The sequence below is a fragment of the Lepisosteus oculatus genome, chromosome 4 (genome assembly GCF_040954835.1).
Source record: "Lepisosteus oculatus isolate fLepOcu1 chromosome 4, fLepOcu1.hap2, whole genome shotgun sequence".
NCBI lineage: Eukaryota > Metazoa > Chordata > Actinopteri > Semionotiformes > Lepisosteidae > Lepisosteus > Lepisosteus oculatus.
The window spans coordinates 44,716,405-44,738,389 of record NC_090699.1 but is presented as its reverse complement, the minus strand read 5'-3'; the positions used below and the strand labels follow the sequence as shown (position 1 = coordinate 44,738,389).

Below are 21,985 nucleotides of genomic sequence, written 5' to 3'. Positions count from 1 at the left end.
AGAGGCTTGGCTGTCTCATGGTCTTGTACCTCTGGCTCCACTTGACAGCATAGGTGTAGCTTTCCGGTTGCTTTTCTGATTTTGGTCCAGTGTTTGGACCAGATGCCTCATCTGGATGGAGAACCACAGCTTAACAAAGTACTGGTACTTGTGGCCAATTGGCTCCCGGAATGCCCGATAAAGGTTGCAGAAAAAGATGCAGTCAACATTAAGGGGGGAAATGCCAAAGTCATACTGATACTGTAGGTTAATTGGCTTCTGGGAAAAAGTGGTCATGGTGCGAGTGTGTGTGTTAGTGTCTGTGTGCCCTGTGATGGAGTTTTGTCCTGTCTAGGCTGTATCCTGCCTTGTGCTCATGACTTGCTGTGTTAGACTCCCCTGTGATTCTGTACTGACCATGTAATGAATTGATGAATGCCTTATTACTGCTATAAATGAAATTTGTTGTAATTTAGAATTGTCTGTTAGACAAGCAAAACTTTTGATGTTTGTTTGCATTATCCCAGAAATGATTATTGGAGCCTCAGGTGTCTTCCAGAGGTGTGGATTGTGAAGAACAGTTCTGTGTGATCTAGGAGGTCTGCAATGTGAGATTTCCCCACTGAGGAGTTCATCGCTCTGTTTCTGTTTCGCAGCTTCCATTGATGTGCAGGATCGTTTCAGAGGCCAGTAATTTTTTTTTTTACATTTAATAAAGGTGAAAAAAGTCCATCTCTACAGCGGGCCACACTCACCCAAATCCCATTTTGTGTGAGTTCATAAAGCATATGGATTGTTGAAATTTTAAAATTAGACATTCAGTCTAGAGGTAATATGTATGCAGACCAATACCCAGTTCAAAAACAGGAGACAGCAGCTCATACACAACTGACTTTTCTTGAACCAAAACCAGAATTATATTATTTTAGCAGATAAGTGGCAGTGTCTAAATCTTTAAGTAAGTGCACTTGAGGGCATACGCTCTATCCTTGACTGCAGGCAAATCTAGCCTAGGTGGCACCCCTTTGATTAAATGTGCCATGCATGAAGACGTTGACTCTACACAGGTACAGTAGATGCCAGAGCTTTTAATCAAATCCAGGAATTTGGAGCTGTGGAGCTCTAATGCTACCTGTTTCACTGTGAAATAAAAAAAACCTCAAACTCCCATATTAAAAGTTCACACAGGAACTAGCTAATTTGGCCTGCATACCCCCACATCAATGGTATTCAAAGTCAGTCTTTACTGATCCTGCTATACAGTAGGTTGGTTTGTGCCTTCACCTATCTGGGCTCAGTGTGGACTTAGAGTTTAACAAGTCCAAGCTGCTGGCATGACAGGGCACTGTTCCCGTTTTTTTTCCCCAGACCAGTGCAGTGTGTAGCCAATTAAGATTTGCTCAGATCCGTCCCAGGGAGAGTCCTCTGCCTGGGTTTCTGCTTCTTGTACATGGGTCGCCATTGTGCTCAACCACACTACAGAGCTGCAGACTGTGGGAGTGAGTGACAGCTGACTGGCTGGCTTCTCCACCTGGTATTTCCAAAGATAAAGCTACGGTGAATGCTGTCAGGCTGAGGTGGAAAAACTTTTCTAAAGATAGAACTTTGTCAGCTGTAACCTGTAACAAATTTAACAACAGTAAAGCATAGCTAGGCACTGTATGTCTAGTATTAGTTTAATATTTGTTGTTTTTTTAATTTGTCAATGTACAATAATTTTGTACATTTGAATTTTAAAAAAAATAGTTATTTGCTGAGACTAGTGATAAGTAAAGTTGGTAGTGGTATAATGGATGAAATCAGTCTAATCAGTTTTAATAACTAATTCTCAATATATAAGTCAATACACCTGTTTCAGTTGCTGTAACTGAAAATCAGTGACAAAATGTCAAGCAGTAAATGGAGGGGGCATAAACTCGTATTTGGTACAGTAGCTTGGTATTGTAAATTAGACAAGGCACAAAAAGCCCTGGAGAAAACTGATATGTATAGCACAAAGTACAAGTATGGACAGGAGAAAGTGGGCAGTATATTGTCTGACAAAGAAGTGCTCAGTATTGTTCCATATTGAATAATATTCCTATTATTTCAACACCTTTCTTAGTTTTTTTTTTTTAACATCACAACCCAGAGAAATTCTCTCTGCAGTGCTACCCTCATAGATTGCAATCCATGGCATCCATTTTCAAATCTGTGCCTCTGAGGTGAAAAGCAGTGTGTCTTATTGAATGTCTGTTTGATGAGATAGATCAATAAACAGAATGAATACCCAGGCACCAAGGCTCTTTTACATGCTTGTAAGGGAAAGTCAGCAGCTCACCCAGGACTCCTTCACTCATCCTGTCCACACTGACAGCTCTACAGCTTCAGAGGCTGAAGACCACGGAAGGGCAGTACGACAGAACAGAAAGAAAGCCTTAAAGATTCTGCCCTGCAAATGGCTCTGCTTTCATTGTTTTGTTCTATGGGCCCTGCAATAGGGCTGGAAGCACTAATTATTGCACCGATTGGGGAAGATGAAAAGAAAGTCATTATATTTACAAATGTCATCTGTGAGTGGTGCGGTGGAGACATAATTGACTGTATTCCTTCACCACTGTGCTGAAGGTGGGTGGTCCAGTCTGGGGATGTAGTCAGGGTGCTGAAGTAGAAAACAGTGCAGGATCTGGGCCTTTGTGACTGGAAGTGTTCACCTAGCTTTACTCACCTAGATTACTGCTCACCCCTACTACCTGTACATGAAATCTAGCAACTACAGTAGCAGCACCTACAGTAGAAGCAGTAAGTTCAGAATTGTGATCCACAGTTATACTCAGACAGCAGGGAAATACATTTCACAATCTATAGCTGAAGATTTAGTTTGGGTTTTTAGGATTTACAGGGACTTATTACATGTATGGCAGGGCAGTTTTGCTGCACCACATTTCCAGCTCTTGACTGCTTCTATTATAGATCCTGGAGCTTCTAAAACCCCAGCCGGTGTAAATTGTGTCCCCAGCTGTACATTGGTCAGCTGAATTAGATGAGCTGTAGTAGCAACATCTCTTTTATATTTTAAAAGGACATAAGTAATGGTTAGTATCTCACCGCCCTTACAATCCCGAAGGACTCCCTTCCATCAATAACACATAAAGACTGTGATGAGCAGAATAGCACGACTGTGAGAGTGTAAGATAAAAAAGAGAACAAGGGAGAGGAAGGTATTTTTTCCTACAAATTGAGCTCCATTAAATGCCTGTTAAAAGTCTGGGTGACAGGCATGCCAGCTGGTGCCATCGTGCTCTGTGTGAATGTGGCATGAATTGGCCAAGTTACTGAGTCAAATAAAGCCCTCTTTCTTTCTTCAAGCAGGTTTTTCACAGATGTGCACAGAGTGCATAAAGGCGCCCAGAAATGTGGAGGGTCGATTTTCTTATTTTTTTGTCAAGAAGCAATCAGTTCTCAGATGTCAGCATGTCCTGAATTGAAAAGGGAGGTTCTCAGGTTCAAAAGAACATTTATTAGGGGAGCAGGCTCTGCTGTGCATCATGTTGTTAAAGTCCCTTACATTTATTTTCTGACAGGGAACATAAATGAAGATACTGTCATAAAATGGAAGTGATTTTTTTTCTTTGCTGTTCAAGCACCTTAATTTTTAGATTGGAATTCTGAATTTAAAAGGCAGGTTCCTAACAGAATTAATCCAGTAACCTGCTCTATGACTGTATTCAAGTGTCACATTGAAAAGTGTCAGATTGTCTCTAATTTGTAAAGAGTCTCCCTTTCTATTCCTGTTTTCTTGGTAGAATTTGCATGTTTAATATGGTTCAAAGTTCCAACTGCCTTGTTTGTTCACGTGAGTGCATTTACAGCCACACAAAACCCTGACAGTGGGAGGTGCTGTAGGTGGAACTGTACCTCAGTTTTCCCACAACATTGTGGTGTCTCCGTGGTAATAATATCCACACGCTACAGTACGTGACTCCACTCTATACCTCATGAGTACATGTGAGACCAGGCTACCAAACACAGAAGAGTTTGATTCTGTTTCATTCTCTGCTCATTTCTGTCATTTCACAAAATGCCTTGGGGGGTATGGGGAGATCAAAGGAAGAACGTAGATTCTCCTTTCTTGCTTTGTGCACCTTGATCAAGTAGCAGTGGGAAAGCAGTGTGTGATGTATATCAAATTGTTCAATGCCTCATCTCACAGAATCTGAAGCTAATTGTTATAATCAGTATTTTAATATTCTCTCACGTTAAAGCTCCTTCATAAAGGTTTGCAGGAGAGGGATTGGCCACCCAGCCGCACTGAATTTACCCTAGTTTCTCTGGGGTGTTGTGTCACAGTTTTAGTGTTCCCCAAGGCTGCCTATTTTTGTATGGCAGCTCTCTGTGGTTCCACCACTTTGATGTTCACCCAGTGTGACTGGTCAAAGAGCTCCAGCCCCTGATCTGCTAGGTCAAGATTTCAATACCTTGCTCTTTGCCTGTGTCCTCATCTCCTGCATTCAAGAGTTTATTTTGCTCGATCAGATGGTTGCTTCTTTTGTGGACTTTTTTCACTGGGAATTCAGTTCTGCTCTGTGCTTGTACCCCACCACAAATCCATCACAGTTACATATCTGAATACCACCATGGCAGCCATCACCACTGTGAGCCTTCACTGAGGATAAGTGTAGATTTTCCAGTTCTGTTTTTATGTACAGTATTGTCAAGCTTTTAAAACTGTAATTAACCTTTAAGTCACATTCATTTTTTCACCCCATATACGGGGATGTCTACAAACAGAAAAAGAGGAATCCTGGGTCATTTCAAACAAAATCTGTTGATAATGCTATTGATTTATTACTGTATGTAGGGTCTTGAGGAGAACACCTGAATCTTTTCTTTTCCTCCTGTCTGCACCTCCAATACTAAATAAAAGTTAGAGCAATTGGGCAAAAATGATAGAATTAAGCCCCAATTACAATACCATGTGTCTTAAAAGATAGGTAGATCAGGACAAAGTTTAAAAAATAAGTGTTGAATCATAGCGATTATCATTGATTTACCCATATCTTCATGCAAGGTAACAGTGAAAAGTTAAATGAAATTACCCAACAAAAGTCGCCGTTTCACAGGTAACTAAATACAAAAGGATACAAAATGTGATTTAATTAACCAGGCAACACGATGACTCCGTGGTTAGCATTGCTGCCTTGCAGCTCAGGGGGCCTGGGTTGAATTTTTATTTGTTGGATGTTCTTCCTGTGTTTGTGTGGGTTTACTCACACAGTCCATAGACGTACTGTTAAGTTAATTATAGGAGAATTAGCTCTAGTATGAGTCTGTACGTATCTGTGGGTGCCCCGCGATGGGCTGGCATCCTGCCCTGGTGGTACCCTGCCTTGCACCCTCTGCTTGCCTGGATATACTCTGGTTTCCTTGCAACACTGTATTAGCTAACAACAGTATATCTTATTACTAAAGTACCTTTCCAAATCCAGGGACACTTTACACTAGCATGCTAGCTAAAGAAAAAGACAAAAAAAAGTACAAGAAAAGTAAAAGAAAGAAATAAGAAAAACTAAAAGAAAAAAGTAAATTAAGAGTTTACAGGCTTATACAGATACAGTAGAATGTAGGTTTGGATTTGAAGAGGGTGAAATAATTTGTCACGATTACCAAATATCCGAGATTTAGTGCTGGATACATTAAGCAAAGGACCCGTCTCAACTGACCAGAGCCTACGGAAGGGAGTGTTAACATAGAGTAGGTCAGAGATGTAAGATGGAGCCGGATTGTTTGGAACCTTGAAAGTCAGTAACAGGATCTTATTAAGAATACGTGACTTTATACTGCAGGTAACTACTATAGAGACTTACAGTACAGTAAGTGTAGGAGTAATATGCTGCTAAGGTCTAGTATGAGTTAAAAGTCTAGCTGCAGAGTTTTGGTCATACTGTATTGCAACTTGGGAAGAGAGTTAGGGAGCCCATAAAGTAAAGAGTTGGAGAAATCAAGCCTTGATGCTAAAAAATGCACAAATCAAGCACTTAGAATCAGATGTTGATAGGAGTTGCCTAAAGCAGGCAATATTTCTGAGGCTCAAAAGGCAGGAGATGATCAAGTGTGACTTCTAGATTCCTAACTACAGCTGACATTTGAATGGAGAAGCCACCCACCATTACTGTGAAGCGCTCAAGTTTTTCCAATTGACATTTGTTACCCACTAGTGAAATTTCTATTTTTTCTAAATCCATTATTTAGCTTAATGGATGATGGATGGATTTAATCAACCAAAGGATTCTGTGAAACAACATTGGATATGATAGGCAAACTATGAATATAAACTATTAATACAAAAAAGACATACAGTATACAGCAGATAGAATGACAGCAATGTTTGGTTTTTTTTCCATTTTAGTTTTTTGTTTTGATGTGATGGTGAAGCTGCTGGATTCATTTTCCAGTTATTGCCAGTTACTACAGCAGAGCCCTATTAACTCTGTGGGTGGCCTTTAATGATTCATTTTTAAAATGGTGTCGGATTACATCATGTCTATGTCTCTAAATCTTATTGGCAGATGCTGTGTTCATCATATTGCATCATATTGCTTCATGCATATTTGACTTTTTCAAATACTGTGTCATGTCTTTAATAATGCTTTAAAAATAATACAAAAAGGGGTATACTGTAAAGTGTATGGACAGTTGGATCTGTTGTATTATTTAGTATGTTCTGAAGAGAAATTGGCACAAGCCCAGTTTGTGTCAAAGGAATTCTCATCATCATCACTTAAACAATGGAGCATTTATCTATTATGATAAGAGAATGATCGTGTACTTTTGGTTGCATACTGAGCAGTTCATTAATATATTCCAAATTTGCTTAACATAGTTTTTAACACTTCATCCTGATGTGAAGAAACGGCTTGAACACTGACATTGAACGTTTAGATAGAATTTTGAGTCAAGTACAACTCTGCACCCTTCCATGTGTTCTTGAACTAATGCTATTTATTCCTTTTACTTGTAAAACGCTGTCTTCCCTTTGTTTTTTCAAAAAAAAAAACTGCAGCTGATACCCATATTTAGAGATGGTCAATCAGGAAATCGTGTCAGCTTTATTAAAGTTATTGGGACATCCTAACTGTTGCTTCATCATCAAAGCCAGATTTGTTTATTTTTTAAAATATATAGTTTATCATGGGTGGCACGGTGGCGCAGTGGTTAGCACTGCTGCCCCGCATTGCTGGGGCCCTGAGTTTAATTCTGGACCTGGGGTGTTATCTGCATGGAGCTTGTACTCTGCCTGTGCTCTCTGGTTTCCCGCCAGACCAAAAATATAGTGAGTGTGTGTGTGTCTGTGTATCTGCCCTGCAGTGACTGATGTCCCATCTGGGTGCACCCTGCCTTGCTCCTGTTGCTTACTGGGATAGGTTCCGGCTTGATTTCCTGGTCAGGAAATTAAAGAATGGATGTCATTTCTCATCTTATTTATTATAAGGGAATATTGTGGCCCTGCTTAGCATTTTTTCATCTCTTTTTAAATTTTTTTAAGCTTCTCATGAGTGTTTGAAATGTTAAATAGCAATAAAGTACATGCACATCAATCATTTGTGTTAACTTAAAAAATGATTGTTTTTGCTTTACCTAATAGCAATTAAAAAAATGTTAGGCACTTAGCCATGACGAAGCTATTTAACAATACAGAAAAAAAGGTTGATTGGCCTACATTTTTTTAGCTATTAAGCTCTGAATATTTTGTAGGTCTCAACCTCAATGAACAGATTTCGATAGTGAAAGTGTTCAGAATACCGTAGTTAGTTTTGCAGAGGGGCAGTAGTCTGTACTTTACAGCAAGAGGTTTGGGGATGGAATGTGAGATCCTTTCTGAAGCCAGGGGCCCTGTAATACTTCATATACTGTTAGTAATTCCACAGTAATGTAGAATTTGTCAAAACATACGGCTGTAGCTGCACATTTGAGAACAATGTGCATTCAGTCAATTCAATCAAACATGCAGTAAAGAAGACAGATGTACAATTAGGTGTGGAAATGTAGCAGTGTTTTTAAGATAAATATCCAGCAAGCATCGGATTACTGTAGGTTTCTAATTCAGTTCTAATGTACTGTAGATAATAACTAAAACTACACCTCACAAACTAAAAGTTGTAAAGTTGGATCTTAAACACCCAAAGTGCAAGCACTAATGCTCTTTGACTCTTGAACAGTTCTGAAACAATACAACTTAAAATAAGAAGAAGATTTTTTAACCTGTTGCAAAAATGAAAAATTCTAATAAATATCCAAAGCCCTGCCATGTTTAATTTGGCAAAGTTCAACTGTGGATGATAAAATAAAACTCAAAACGCAAAATGGAGCAGACTGCAGCACATTTGCAATGGACTGTGTATCACACTGGGGTTTATTTTTACCACACCTTCCTAATGTTGAAATGTATACTCTTATATTGGAAGAAAAGGAATGCAGAAACAAAGAGCAGTATGCTCACTCACTCTATGTGTCAGCTTTTCCCCCATTATAGTGGTGTCTGTGCTTTTATTACACTTCATCAGTCCGTGGTGCTGCTGTGGAGGATCCTGGAGCCCTGTCACCTGTGTGACAGGCATCTTCCATCCATTATTATGGCTGAATAATTGATTAGCTATAGTAGTAATGTTGTTTGTTTGTTTTTGTTCGAGTGCCTAAGATGGGCAGGTTTTGCTCTGGCTGTGATTGGTCAGGCCAAACCCATGGAGTCTGTGGTTGCCGGGGCGACCATAATCACCTCTAATTCACAGCATCCAGCAAGCCAGGCAAACTGAGCGTGAGCCGTGGACTAGAGCGAGGGAGAGAGAGGGGATGGCACCGAGATAAAAGAAGGAGAGAAAGAAGACTGCTCTTCTACTCACCTTGACAAGCAAGTCCATGTCGGCGGCGGTGGATTTTTCTGCACCTAAGAAAAAGATTTAGAAACCAGGCAAAAGAGGACGTGGAATCTTGAACAGCTCTGCTTTCCCTTCCTGCTGAGTGCGAAGAGATAGAAAGAAGTGAGCGGACCAAGATCTTCATCTCTGTTCAGCCACGATAATCACTTCAGAACCGTTTAGTCGTGGTAGAGAAAAACAGCACTCTGCTGCTCACCTTTTTACAGATGTGTTTATGCACATTTAATTTCAGAAAGAAAAGACAGGTGGATTAGTTGCTTTTTTGTCTCTGCGGATCCGCGATCAAGGATAGCACAGGTCTCTCACAGAAAGAGAAAGGGGAATTCAAACTCCGTGAAACCTTCAGCCCTGGGCACTTTTCTCAGGATTTATTTTTCCCCTCTTCATACTTGAGCCTGGCGCGTGCCCTTGGGAAAACGCACTGGGCTGCCATTGGTGTGGCATCACGCCGCTACACCTTCACGCGGAGCTCCCTCCCTCAGCGAGGTGAAGTCCCCGCTTCACCCCGCTGTGAGACGACAAGAGGGTTTAGAATAAGAAGGCGGTTCTTCCCCCCCCCAAGCCAGGCTTTTGGCTTGCTTGAACAGACGGAGAAGACTTTAGCCCCTCGTCCTTTGACTCCCGTGCCTGGAGGGTTTGTGTGAGTGTAGAGGGGGGTGGGGTGGGGAAAGGCGGTGCACCAGCAGCATTGAGGAAGAGCTTGTGATCACTAATTGGTCTGTTCCCTTTTCTTTCGGGGTTTTGTTTACCTCCCAGCTGACGGACAGCCGAAGAAAAGAAAAACAAAAAGCAAGAACACCCGGCTCCCTGCCGTGCCCGCGGACAGGAACTAAACCCTGAAAAAGACTTGAAAAACCACAGAGAAAAGACTACTGGGTGCCTTCAGTGTCAGCTTTACAATTTTTTTTTCCTTTTCTTTGCATTGGTGGCAACTACCACCCTCAGCCCCTCGCAGAGCCCGCCTCAGCCACAGAGCTGTGGCCGACTAGAGGGTGGAGACGAACTCTCCGGGTTCACTAGCGCCTTACAGCTGGAACGAAACAAGTCCTCTTGAAAAAGCGAGCAGCATCCCAGACCGCAGCCACTCACCACGGCACGTGCTTGCTGTCCTGTGCTCCGTGAGGCGGCGGTGGTGGCGGTGGCGGTGGCGGTGGCGGCGGAGATTGGGCACGCCAAGGAGGGGAGTCCGGCCAAGATGAGTCAGTGCAGGAAGAGGTGTAAGAGACAGCTGACCAAAGTGGCTCGCTACTTCTACCGCTTCGTCACAGGCACGCTGTCCCAAGGTAGGAGGGGGTAGCTGGGCTCATCGGGGGTCTGACATCTGGACTCCTGTGGTGTCCTGAATTTGAATGGCTGTCAGCCTTTTAAAAGATCTGCATTGAGGGAACTAGTCCTCTTGGCAGAATCTATCAAGTTCTTCTTTTCTGTACTGGGCAGTGTAGTGCAACCCATTCCTAGTTTTTCTGCATTTCGTTTTGTGTGCTTCAGTTCCACTAGATCAAGTTAAAAGTAAATTGAGAGGAAAATCAGTGGCCTCTTAAATGTCTTCTTTTATCTGTAGCAAGTTTATTTTTAGGGTTAGGTTTAGACTTTCAGGGTAATGAGGGGCGCTGTGGGGCATGATCGGGCATTGTGCCGATGTCTTGAAGATGGGTTGAAGGTTTCACAGGCACTCTTTATAATACTTACTGAAGCCTCTACTGTCATGTACTGTAATTTGCACTAGATTCTTTTACAAGGTCTTTTTAAAGCCATATTTGTTCATATACTGTGTAAATATATATTCAAATTTATCTTACTCTTTGGCCTCTTAGGGAGCAAATGCATGTATTAAGAATAAAAAGCATAGTCCATTACACAACTGGTGTCTGTATTTTTTTGTGGTTACTCTCCGAGCCCTTTCAGAGTAGAGGGTGGGTGAATGATGCGAACAGTAGAATTATATGCAGTTATGAGAAAAAATTATGTAAAGAAATTATTAGGGAAAAAGTTGGGTTCTCTAATACTTTGAACTAGTTAAATGTACAGTTTTACCTAGAATGACAATTTTCAGTGCTTGGTAGCAGGTACTGTATCTAGTCTTCTGCAGCAGCTCTGAAAGAAGCTAATAGATTTGTTCTCCAAACCTTTCCTTTAGTCAGAGAATTTGCATTTTAATGTTTATTTAATAAAGCCTTAATTTTGTCATTTAAATATTCTCTCCAGTAGCTCCTTTCTATAGCTACTGTATGCAAACACACCATTTATCCAGTCTGTTTTTAGTAGGGCACAAGATAAAGAAAATGTTCTACTAAACAGAAAAAATGTCCTACTACCCCTTTCATGAATGATCTGTTATCACAACCTATATGAAGATTTAATTATAATGTGTTGGTTTTTGTCCTGTACATTCTAACCTACAGTATTTTTTATCTTGCTTTTAGTAAGGTATACTTGTGCTTGACTGTGCCGTACTGTGTTTTGCAATGCTACATATGACTGCAGTTTGGGTGGTCCTAGTAAATGCTTGTAAAGACGGTGACACTTCTCTTATCGACATGTACTGGTATAAATCATGACATTGCCTGTCAAGTTTATTGAAGCACTTGGGAAACAAGGTGAATCACACAGTCAAAATAAAGACAAGGTGAATTACCAAAGTAAAAGTGGAAAATTTCTATGAATATCTACCACAGCAATTTTTTATATCAGAGTAATTCTGCACCATTTTTCAGCCAAGGTCTGTGAATTCACTGATGGTTTTAAAGCTTATGGGGCAATCTAACTGAAGATTTACAGCTGCAGCTGGCAGTTAAGCTGTCATGACATTATTGAAAAGGAAATGTTTATGATTCATTTTCATCAAGGTTTACACTGTCTTTTGTATTGGTTTGATGACATTGTAAAAAAGAGTGCTGGTCTGTAGTTATATTTTCAGAACTTTGTATTTTGTACAAAATTGTTTTACAAAAACAAACATTTTGGCTTTACTGGTTTTATAATAAAGCCAAATTCCACCAAAAGAAATTGGAATTTGTAGCCTCCATATTCATATTTAGAATCATAGACTCTAACTGCAGAACAAAAAATGCTCTTAAGCTTTTAACTACACAGTTATCCAGTGCAGATCCAATTAAAAGAGCTCTTCTAAAAGAAGATAGAAACCTTGGATTCATTAAGTGATGTGGCTTTAGTCAATACAGCTTAATCCATTTTTAAGTCTGACCAGCTTTCTGACTAAAAATAAAGTTGTGCTTCAACATTTTAGTTCGGCTCATTTTGTGTTCAGTTTAGCTAAAGTGCTGCAAATATTTACAAATTCAAAAAGTTTAGACCTTTATCTGTTGCCATGGAGATAGCGTTCCTGTATTTTATATTGGCACAGCATAGAGCAACTTGCTGCTGTCTTGCAATACCTTTATATTACTAATGCTTTTCAGACTTGCTTGGTGATCCCATACTCTTCATATATTTAAATCTGTGTCAGACCAGCCATTAACGCTGGTTCCTCTTGATTTACTATGTTTCAGTATATTTGTTGAAGATCTGGTACTGTAGTTTCTTTCTGCTATGTTTTGAAACGGTATGTTCCTGGGATTCTCTGACATGTCTCTCTCCTGTTCTGACTCAGCAACTGTCACGGGACAGTCCCATTTCCTGAGTAGGGATCTCCTGTGGTCCTTGTCTCCCCACTGCACACCTGTGCTGTGCTCATGCCTGAAGGCCATTCCATAGAGCAGGTCTTGGGAGGCCTGGGCATCTTAGCTGCTTTTTTGAGAAGCCTCTTAGGTGGCTTAGGAGACAAGAAAAGAATCATTTAGACCATCTGAATAGGTGAACCAGTGTCTTGACGTCTTGCTTTGTTAAATTAATGTAAAGAAGTGAGCTGAGAGTTGAGAGAAGTGCTGCATGGCCTCTGGTGGTGTACTGTAGGTATGGAGGTTGCACTGTTGACATACGGACGGCTATTCTTTTGGTTGTGTTGTGATCCGAGACAATGCCTCTGTTTCCTTTTGTTATATGTCGAACATATCGAACTTCCAGAAAATTTTATTTTTTTGTGCCTGGTGCTGTCAACATATGTATACAGCATTTTTGTAGTAACATAACAAACCCGTCAGTGGTTTGAATGTTTTTCATCATAGCTTTTTTTTTTTAAATGAGACCTTTCCTGGCAGTCACTATAGATCATCCCCCATGTGTGCTTATACTGTTCACATTATTTTTTTTAATCTAGCACAATCATTTAGCTTAATCCGTATATTTGCAAAGACAAATAAGGTTTGGAAATCAGTAATCCCATCTGACGTTAAATGAATTTATGTTCTAATTTGGTTATCTGCGTTTAGCCTAGAAATGTTCACTTCAAATAAATGTTCTAGTTTGCTAGGAATTGTTTAGATCACAATATTTTATTTGTGTCATGTATGGATATGATTGGTGAGGTCAGCTCTTTGTCTTGCAGAGCCCTGCTCCAGCTTGTTTGTTTGGTAACTCTTAAAATATCAAACAGCTGGAGCAATTTCATATTAACCGCATATGCAGGTGATTACAGAGATTGGGCAAAACTTGTAGTGTCCAGATGTGCAAAGCTGACGGAGATTTATGATTGTAATGTCTCCCAAAGGTGCATGTACCAAATATTGACTCAAGGAGGCTGAATACAATCAGTTATATTCTGTTTTATATTTAATTTAGGAGGAGGTGTAGAATTTTGCTTTCACTTTGACATTAGGAAGTGCTCTGTGTTGAACAATGGTAAAAACTCAAATTAAATATGTTCCATTTTGGAACATGGGGTGGTGCAGTGGCTCTGTGGCTAAGGATCCGTGCCTGTGGTTGGAAGGTTTTCATTTTAATATCCCACGGCTGGCAGAGGAATCCTACTCTGTTGGGCCCCTGAGCAAGGCCCTTAAACCCAACTGCTCCAGGGTCACTGTACAGTATGAATGGTCGACCCTGCGCTCTGAACCCAAGCTTCTCTCCCTGTCTGTGTGTCTCATGGAGACCAAGTTGGAGTATGTGAAAAGACAAATTCCTGATACAAGAAATTGTATATGGCCAATAAAATGATCTTATCCTACAATGAAATGTGAAAAGGTCCAAGGAGGGTGAATACTTTAGATAGCCACTGTAGGTACAGTAGTGCAGATATTATTTGAAATGTACAGTATATATCAGCACACTGCAGCTCTCAAGAACCAGAGTTGGGCATTTCTGACATTAAATCAATTAACGTTACTTAATTAAACTAACTTTACTAAATTGATCAAAACTTATGTGTGTTTCAAGACTTTATAAACTGGTCTGTAAGAGCGGCATTGTGGCTTTCAAATTCAAATACCAGGGTTGGCCAGTCCCTGGGATGTGAAATTGCCTTGGATGTGGCAATACCTGTAACTTTTGCACAGCCAGTACTCTGAATATATACAGCACATAACAGCAGAGAAGGAGTTTGAGCAAGCTGGCTACTGGGAGAAGGTCCAGACGTTATGGTCTTCACACAGGAGGTGCAGATGTTTTACATGCAGAGGACTAAGTATAATCTTCAGTTTCCTTATTTAGCACCTTACGTCAGCAAAGCTATGTGGAAAATCTGTGTTGTCTGCTGGATCAATATCATTGCCATAGGACAGACTTCATCTGATCCACTTTAACAAAGTAAAATAAAAAGACAGCTGATTGTCTAAACCGAAGCAGCTTTAAGAGCACCTGGTTCAGTATGACAGAAATAAAGAAATGTCATGTACAATAATCTGTTGCAAGATATACTGTATGTTAAAGTACAGTACATTGACTGTAATTAAGGTTCTGTTGTTAAACATTTTGGCTTAATTATATTTAGATGTATTAATGCCTGATTTTAATTTTTGTTGTCCTCCACACCATTAACCAAATTACTTGGTAGTTCAGTTGTAGTCAGCTGTTGGAAATTGCAGTCTTGAAAGGCTCAACATCATGACTTGCATTCCTTTGGCCAATATAAAGTACCTGCTCTCTTTTGTGTAATGGCCTGTCTTCGGTTTTCAATAGAAAATGATGCAAGTAATGCTGTGGTTCATCCATTTGAATACTAGCAAATCTTTCCACCTGATGGCTGAGTGTGTAACTGCCTATTGAGGGAAACCCCTTCACTGTATTGGCTCTTATTCAGTCTCTGGTTCTTATCTTCTGCAGCTGGACAGGGGAGTAGGTAGACTACAGTACTTCAAGCTCTGATGCAATCTCATGTACAGTATATACAGTAGTTGTCCTTTCTATTTTAAATATCTTGGGTGATAATCTGTTGTATGATGGCATGAGCAGTGCCTTTGATCCTTCTCAAGGAACCACACCCTCTTTCTGATTTTAGGTGTCTGAGGCTCTATCTCTGCACTCTCGTACCATTAGTTTGTGGATTTCAGTATTTGTTTGCCTTCCAGGAGCTTCAAGATGATTATACACTAAGTTATAGTAAGATCTTTTCTTAGGGGCTTAATGTCATTCTAGCATTTTTCCTCCCACCAGAAATAGAAGGAGAAAACCATTTTTTTTCAGGGTAAAGCTATAAAATCCAGATGTCAAATGATCTGTGAACAAAATTGCGATTGTGAAGTTCATTTTATCTGCTTTTTGTAACTTAACTTACACGTTCACTTATCATTTTTGATTCCCAGACGGTGTCAGTACTTCTGTGCACATTTACACAGTGCAGGTTTGCTAAAGCAAGACTGAACCAGAAGATCCCGTTTTCCGACCAGATACACTATATCATGTGCTGTGGTGTGAATGTTCCCATCGGCTACAAAGGGAGACAGAAAACTCAGCACTGCAAGGAATCTGGCTGCAATAACCTTAATTCAGATGTGCTGAAAAACCACGATCCAACTCCCAAAGCGTTACTCATGGAAGAGTTTGTTTAATGGCTTCTGAATGTTTCCTTACAGTATGTACAGCTTGTAGAATACCATCAGGCCCTGTGGGATTGGCTTCTAGCACCTGTGATATTTCTACCTTTTCTATGCTAATATTGTTTCATATAGAGCCTTCCTCACTCTGAGGCATTTTGTCAAGTTTACTCCTTGGTAAACACCTGAGTATACCAGCCATTTTATACATCAGCCCTTTCATCATCTACACATTGCCCAGTAATTATCATCCTTCCTTCATTTTTTTCTGTAACACTGAGACATTTTATTATTTCTTTTTGCCTGCTTTGTAACATTCTGTTCTTGCTCTGTCTTGACCTTTCCAGTGCCTTTAAACACTGTGACTGCATTTCATTGTCCTTATTTTATTTAACTGAGTTCTGTTTTTTTATAAGTTACATAAAGTGCTTTCTTTCTCCTTATCTATTTCAAAATCGATTTATCAAACCCTTTGGACCACACCTTTCATGCTTTTAATTTTAATATCCCTGGGATCGCTGAAGTGATATACCACGGGAGTCTGGTTAACGACTCTCAACAAACCCATGACTCATTTTAACTGTAGTTTGTAATTAGGATCTTGTAAAATGCATATCCCTAAGGAGAGAATGCTTTAAATTGCTGGGGATGTTGTTTAGCTAAGTAGCATACTTACTGCAATTAATAATAGTAAATAAAGTAGATATGTTCACCCCTCAAGGGAAATGACAACCTGGCTGCAGCTTTTTAATATGAGTTACCGTTCCTACTGTCGACGGAGCTGGAATTGGAGGCATAATTAATCCTCTCATGACCTGTCGTACGGTAGGGATCTCTTAATTAACTTCACTGGAGTCCTGCCAACCCACACTGTGCTGTTTAGCTGGGTTGATAGCCACAGTCTAGACAGCCAGACAAGAGCCCTGTGATCAGTTGACAGACACCATAGGCCTCTCACCCGGATACATCAGAACCCTGGTCTTTCAAGCTGTTGTCTCATTGCATTGTGGGCGATGCTGTGCTACTGGGTCTCGATGAAGAAGCAGAGCAATCTTGACATTGTGGCTAAAGGATATGTTCATGAAGATGGCTGTACATAAAAATATTTCCTGCATTTTTCTCTTTTCTCTTTCTAATGCATGTAAGAAGTCCACTGTCTTTATATAACACTCCTTCATGCAATTCAGGGCATAAATCTCTTATTATCAAGGCGTATGTCTGAAGACTAGACACTGATATTGATAATATTTGGACCAAGCTTAAGAATACTGTGCTTTATGGAGTCAGGTAAAAAAAGGCTTTGACAGTTTATGGAAAGAGGCCATAGCCTCCAGCTCCATCACCCTTTTTATGTATCGATATCAGTGCCCAGGCAACGCTTCCATTGAAACATCCCTGCTTAACACAAAGGAGTAAATTATGGGATCAGATGATAAAAGAGAGGTTTGTACTTCCAGCTTTGCTAAAAATGTTTAGAACCTTTGGGGTGTTGGTTTATCCATCCTGTTCTCTCCATATGGAATCTGGTCTAATTTTACCTGTCTGAGCTGTGGCAGTGGAAATCAGAGTGTAAGCAAAGAACAACTCTGGTTGGAAGGGGGTGTAGGTACTGTAAAAAGAGGGCCTATGCTCTCCAGTTACATATGAAAAACTTGAAGTGTGGTCTGGAGGTCTGCTCTTGAGGCGGTTTCTTTTTTATAAAGGGCATCTGCTTCACACATACCAGGGCTCTGTTGCAAAAACAGTACATTTTTTTCCTCAAATAGTGCTGTAGCATTGATGTCTTGGTTTCTTCATGCAAAGGCTGAGAGCCTTTTTTTGCAGACAGGAAAGTGCTTTGCAGAACATGTCTGAAGGCAATTAAGAACAGAAAAGCTTGGGGTATGTCTTGTCCTAGTTTTAAGAGGTGACATGTATCAGGTTTGCTGTTATTGTAAGTAATAAAAAACAACTGAGAGGGTCAGAACACACAGAAGTCTTTTTGGTTTTTGTTTGGTTCAATCCAGGGAACTTGTACTTAGTTAGGACCACTCTCCTGGGAAAGAAGTAATACTTCTAGCAGAGAGACCTCAAATTAGGATGGTTTAAAACTCATCGCAGTCAAATGATTCCTTTATTTTAATAGCTGGCCCTTGAAAATCGTTACATGCACTATTGGATAATATCCATGTTGTTTTTGTTAAAAAAAATGTTAGGGTGGAATACATGGCGCACCCACAAAAATGTCCTTCTAAAAAGGATACAATATCCTTGGTTTCGCATGGTTGCTACAGAACCATCTCTTTCTATCCTGCAGTTGCTCAGAAAACAGCCCTGGGCACTTCTGAACCAACAGCTCATTAAGCTCACAGGCATGTTTCAAACCGAGTTGCATTGATTGGCTGGTAGAGCTGTGGTTTCCCAGGAACATCACTGACCATCGCAATATCTAGAACCTCCCTGTACTCTGCATAGAGCAGTAGGACAGGAAGCTGTTGCTGTCAAGCACTTTGAGGTGAATGCATTGGAGGTTTTATGAATATGGTGGGAAATGGTGGTAAAGAATAATTTATTTAAATATAATCTCGACATGCTAGCTCGTATAATGGATCTTTCCTGCACACTGCAAAAAACTTCAAAGATATGAGGAGTCTTTTAGGGTTTTAGGAGAAAGCCATACAGCCTGTCTAGGCTGTCCTATGCTGGGCAAATCATGGCAAAACGGACTTTGCACTGTACATTATAAGTACACAGGAGCCACAAAATATTATTAATGCTTTGATTGTTAATAGTTGGCAACCCCGAAACATTAACAGAGTGTGCTACAACTACGGTAGATTTCATGTGTCCCCCCTCCACACTTCCCAAACGTTTCAATATTATAATGCCTTTTTGACTGCTAGTGCTGTATATAATATTATAATGCATTTTTGACTGTTAGTGCTGTATATTGTCTGTAATGGAAAGTTACTGAGAAAAAGTGTTTTATCCTAAAAATGTTGTTTACGGACAGAGCTGTGCTGCAGAAGCAGCTGGATACTTAGAACAAAGTGTGATAGCACGTCAAGGGCACAGGTTGTTTTAATAATGTTTATCTCTGCTGCTTGAAGAAGGGAGTATGAGAAACTATTTGAATAACTGCTCTTCTTTTCTTAAAGCAAAATCCTATAAGAAATGGAAAATTACTGCTTTGCTTGTCCTTGAAGTGTTGCGTCATCTTAAAAAAAGATTTAAAACAAGAGCTCTCCCTGCTTGCTTTTGAATCAGCTTTCACTTCTCTGCACAGACGGGTGATGGCTTTTTCCCATATTGCAATATGAATAAAGACCTTACTGAGTGAATGAGAATGCCTCTCCTGGCTCTTCTTTGATAAAATTCCACGACATGTCACATTACATTTTTATAATATTAATTCCAGAAAATTCCTACTCGAGTCATACCTTAATGAAGCAAATCATCAGGCAGCAAGTCTTGTATTTTTTCCTTCTCCAGGCAACAGGGGACAGTGAAGCACATACTATAAAACTTGTTTTTTAATTGATTAACAAAAAACTTCCAGTGTACAACAAGGAAGGGATACAGAAAAAGTATACAGTACCTCCAGCAAGCTCTCTGGTATCTGAATCTGCAACCTTCTCCAGTGTCCTTTCTAGCTTCCACTTGCTTTCTTGGTTCTATCCAACAAGGGGTGTGTGTCCAGTCCAGGGACTGCCATTGGAAAAGAAAGCTAGCCTCAAGTTACTCAGGGGGCAGGAGTACCTTAAAAGACAAGGCCTAAGGCCCATTGTAATACTTTATGACATACGTCCTTTTGACTGAACTGCATTGGCATTTTGATATCAAAATTCTTAGCTTGTTTGATCTGGATATGATCAGTCTTTCTGGAATTTATCTTGATGTTTGTTCTTTTGTTTGCTGTCTTTTGGCAAAACAAGTTCCTGTACAGTCTTCAGCAGGTACTTCATATGCCAAAGAGCTACAACATTCCATTCTTGGTGCTGTAGGGTCACAGTCCTCTGGGTCTGAGGTCTGAAATGATCTTCTGAAAACCAAAAGGCACGATGTACCAGAAGTGAATATCAGTGCCATCAGGAGTAGGCAATCTCCTTGCCGTTCTGTCAACAGAAAACTACAAAATAAAAACAAAATAATTTATCTCATAGCTTTCTGTTCTCCTTATTTGGGGTCAACAGATTTGGGGTCAACAGATTAATTAATGATAATTCATGACATTTCATACCTGTTATGTCCAGATCAGGAGTGACAGAAAATGTATTACAGTGCTGGATTTACACTCGGTGTAACTATTGAAATGAAGGTGAGATGGATTTGAATCTGTGGTTAAGGATGTGGGCTCCAATCTAGTAATTGTAGATCTACTGTAATAACAGTAAATAGTCTTTTGATTCATTCTATTGTTTATGAGCTTAAAAGGACATGATCTCAACATACCAAACTGTATTGTATTTTTTAGAATTAAATGGCTGTCCAACTTTCTGATAAGTACAGTATTATATCTCTCCGAATGTATGGAAATGAGAGATTTACTAAAATGTAACATCGAAATATCGTAGTATTTTCTTGATGTATTAATTAAAAAATTGAGTTATGTGGTCCTTACCATTCACAATCTCTTTTCTGCTATTATTTCATAATATTTAGTTATTGTAATTTAATTGCATAAAGGTAAGTCTTACTATAGCAAGAGAATTAGCATATTTTCTGTGTGGTAGCATGAAGTAGCCTTAACCTGAACTTTTATCAAATCAAATGCGACTCTGGATTCTTGCCAATTCTTTGTGCTCTGCTTCCCTTTTGTTCTCTTCAAAATGAAATGTATTTAGCTTTTGAAAAGACAGTACTACAGTATTGATGATTGCCTGAAGCTTCATGAAAGGATTTCTGAAATGACAAAGTGACATTTAATGTGAAAAAAAGTACAGTGTGAGACATGCAGGTAGCAACAACCTACAGTACAGTAAGCTGCACATATGAGATGGGAAAGCACAAAACAGCCTGAAGGATCTGTCTGTGAGAAAGACATGGGTCTTCATGTCAACACATTAATCTTTAATCTTCTAAACAATATGGGTATGCAGTGAAAAAGACTCTGTCGGAGTATACAGTATAGTTAAATATGTATGATTTAAATCAATTGATGTTAAATTCAAATTATATGCTGTAGCAGGAAGACCTAATTTAGAACATTTATGAAATCTTATTTGCCGTGTTACAATGAAGATATCACTGCTCTGGAATCAGTCCAGAGCAGAAGAGTGACCACTTATTCACTCAGGTTTAAATTTATGTCCTAATCTGACGGGCTAAGAGAACTGAAAAGTTTTAGTCCTGGACAGAGACTACAAAGTGCCAACTGAGTAGATTTCATCAGGATCAACAGAGAAACATGGAGTAGAGCCAGCAGACAGAAACTGCAAGGACGTGCATTTAAAGATGAGAAAGGGGGACAGTTCTGTACAGAGATGGTTGCAGGAGTTTGAAGACAGCTCTCCAGGATGCAGTCACGTGATTACGATACCTTGGCAAGTTTCCTGCTGCATTCGCTGTATCTACTATACAACCAAATGAGCAACTGTAGATAAGCCAAATGGTTTCCTCTTGTTTGTAACCCTTCTAAAATTGTGATGTTGTCATGGGGAAGCACTGCATCTTCCTTGTTGTCTAAATGAGCATTTGTACTGACATGCTGGAGTAATAGAAAAGTGCAGATGGCACCACACTCCCGCTTTCAGTGTTGTTGCCGGAGAGTAATGAATTCTAATTCAGTGTAAAATTGAACATAATTGCGGGTCACAAGAATCTTAATTGAGCCTTAGTTCCCAGACCCGGTGAGAGATGCCAACAGCATGTGTTGATGGATAGACTCTCAGGCTGGAAGTGTATCTGAGCACGTTGTGCATTTTTTTTTGTGTAGTTCCTTGGAAGTGGCAGACGGTTCATGAGAGGCAGAGCGTGAAATGTGCTTGATGGCACGAGGTGCAGCCGAACAGGATTCAATAATGGGAAGCAGTGGGGTAGCTTCTCCATACTCTGACAGCCCAGCAGCACATCGCTCAGACAGACTACTGTATCTGTGTTCCCCTTGACAGACATGGAAACTGACTTTTCAGGGAGGAGGCAGGAGGGAAGCATGAATGTGTGGCTTTCCACACGCTTCTGAAAGCTGGCTGCTGGTGACGTCATATGATTTAGTCATGTCTGGAAGCACACGTGGTAGTACTGTGT

The 21,985-nt window shown here is 40.0% G+C and overlaps 1 protein-coding gene across 5 annotated transcripts in view; it reads left to right on the top strand.

The window, feature by feature from the left end:
- LOC102695197 (A-type potassium channel modulatory protein KCNIP2) overlaps nucleotides 1-21,985 on the top strand; it is a 251,957-nt gene that overhangs the window by 111,197 nt on the left and 118,775 nt on the right. The window contains exon 1 of one of the 5 annotated variants that reach the window (XM_015347824.2): nucleotides 8,756-10,177. The exons of the other annotated variants lie outside the window; for them this stretch is intronic. Coding sequence (XP_015203310.1) covers nucleotides 10,090-10,177 — 88 coding nt within the window. The 5' untranslated portion in view covers nucleotides 8,756-10,089. Of the gene's footprint in view, nucleotides 1-8,755; nucleotides 10,178-21,985 lie in introns of those variants that run through there. 5 annotated transcript variants of the gene reach the window in all.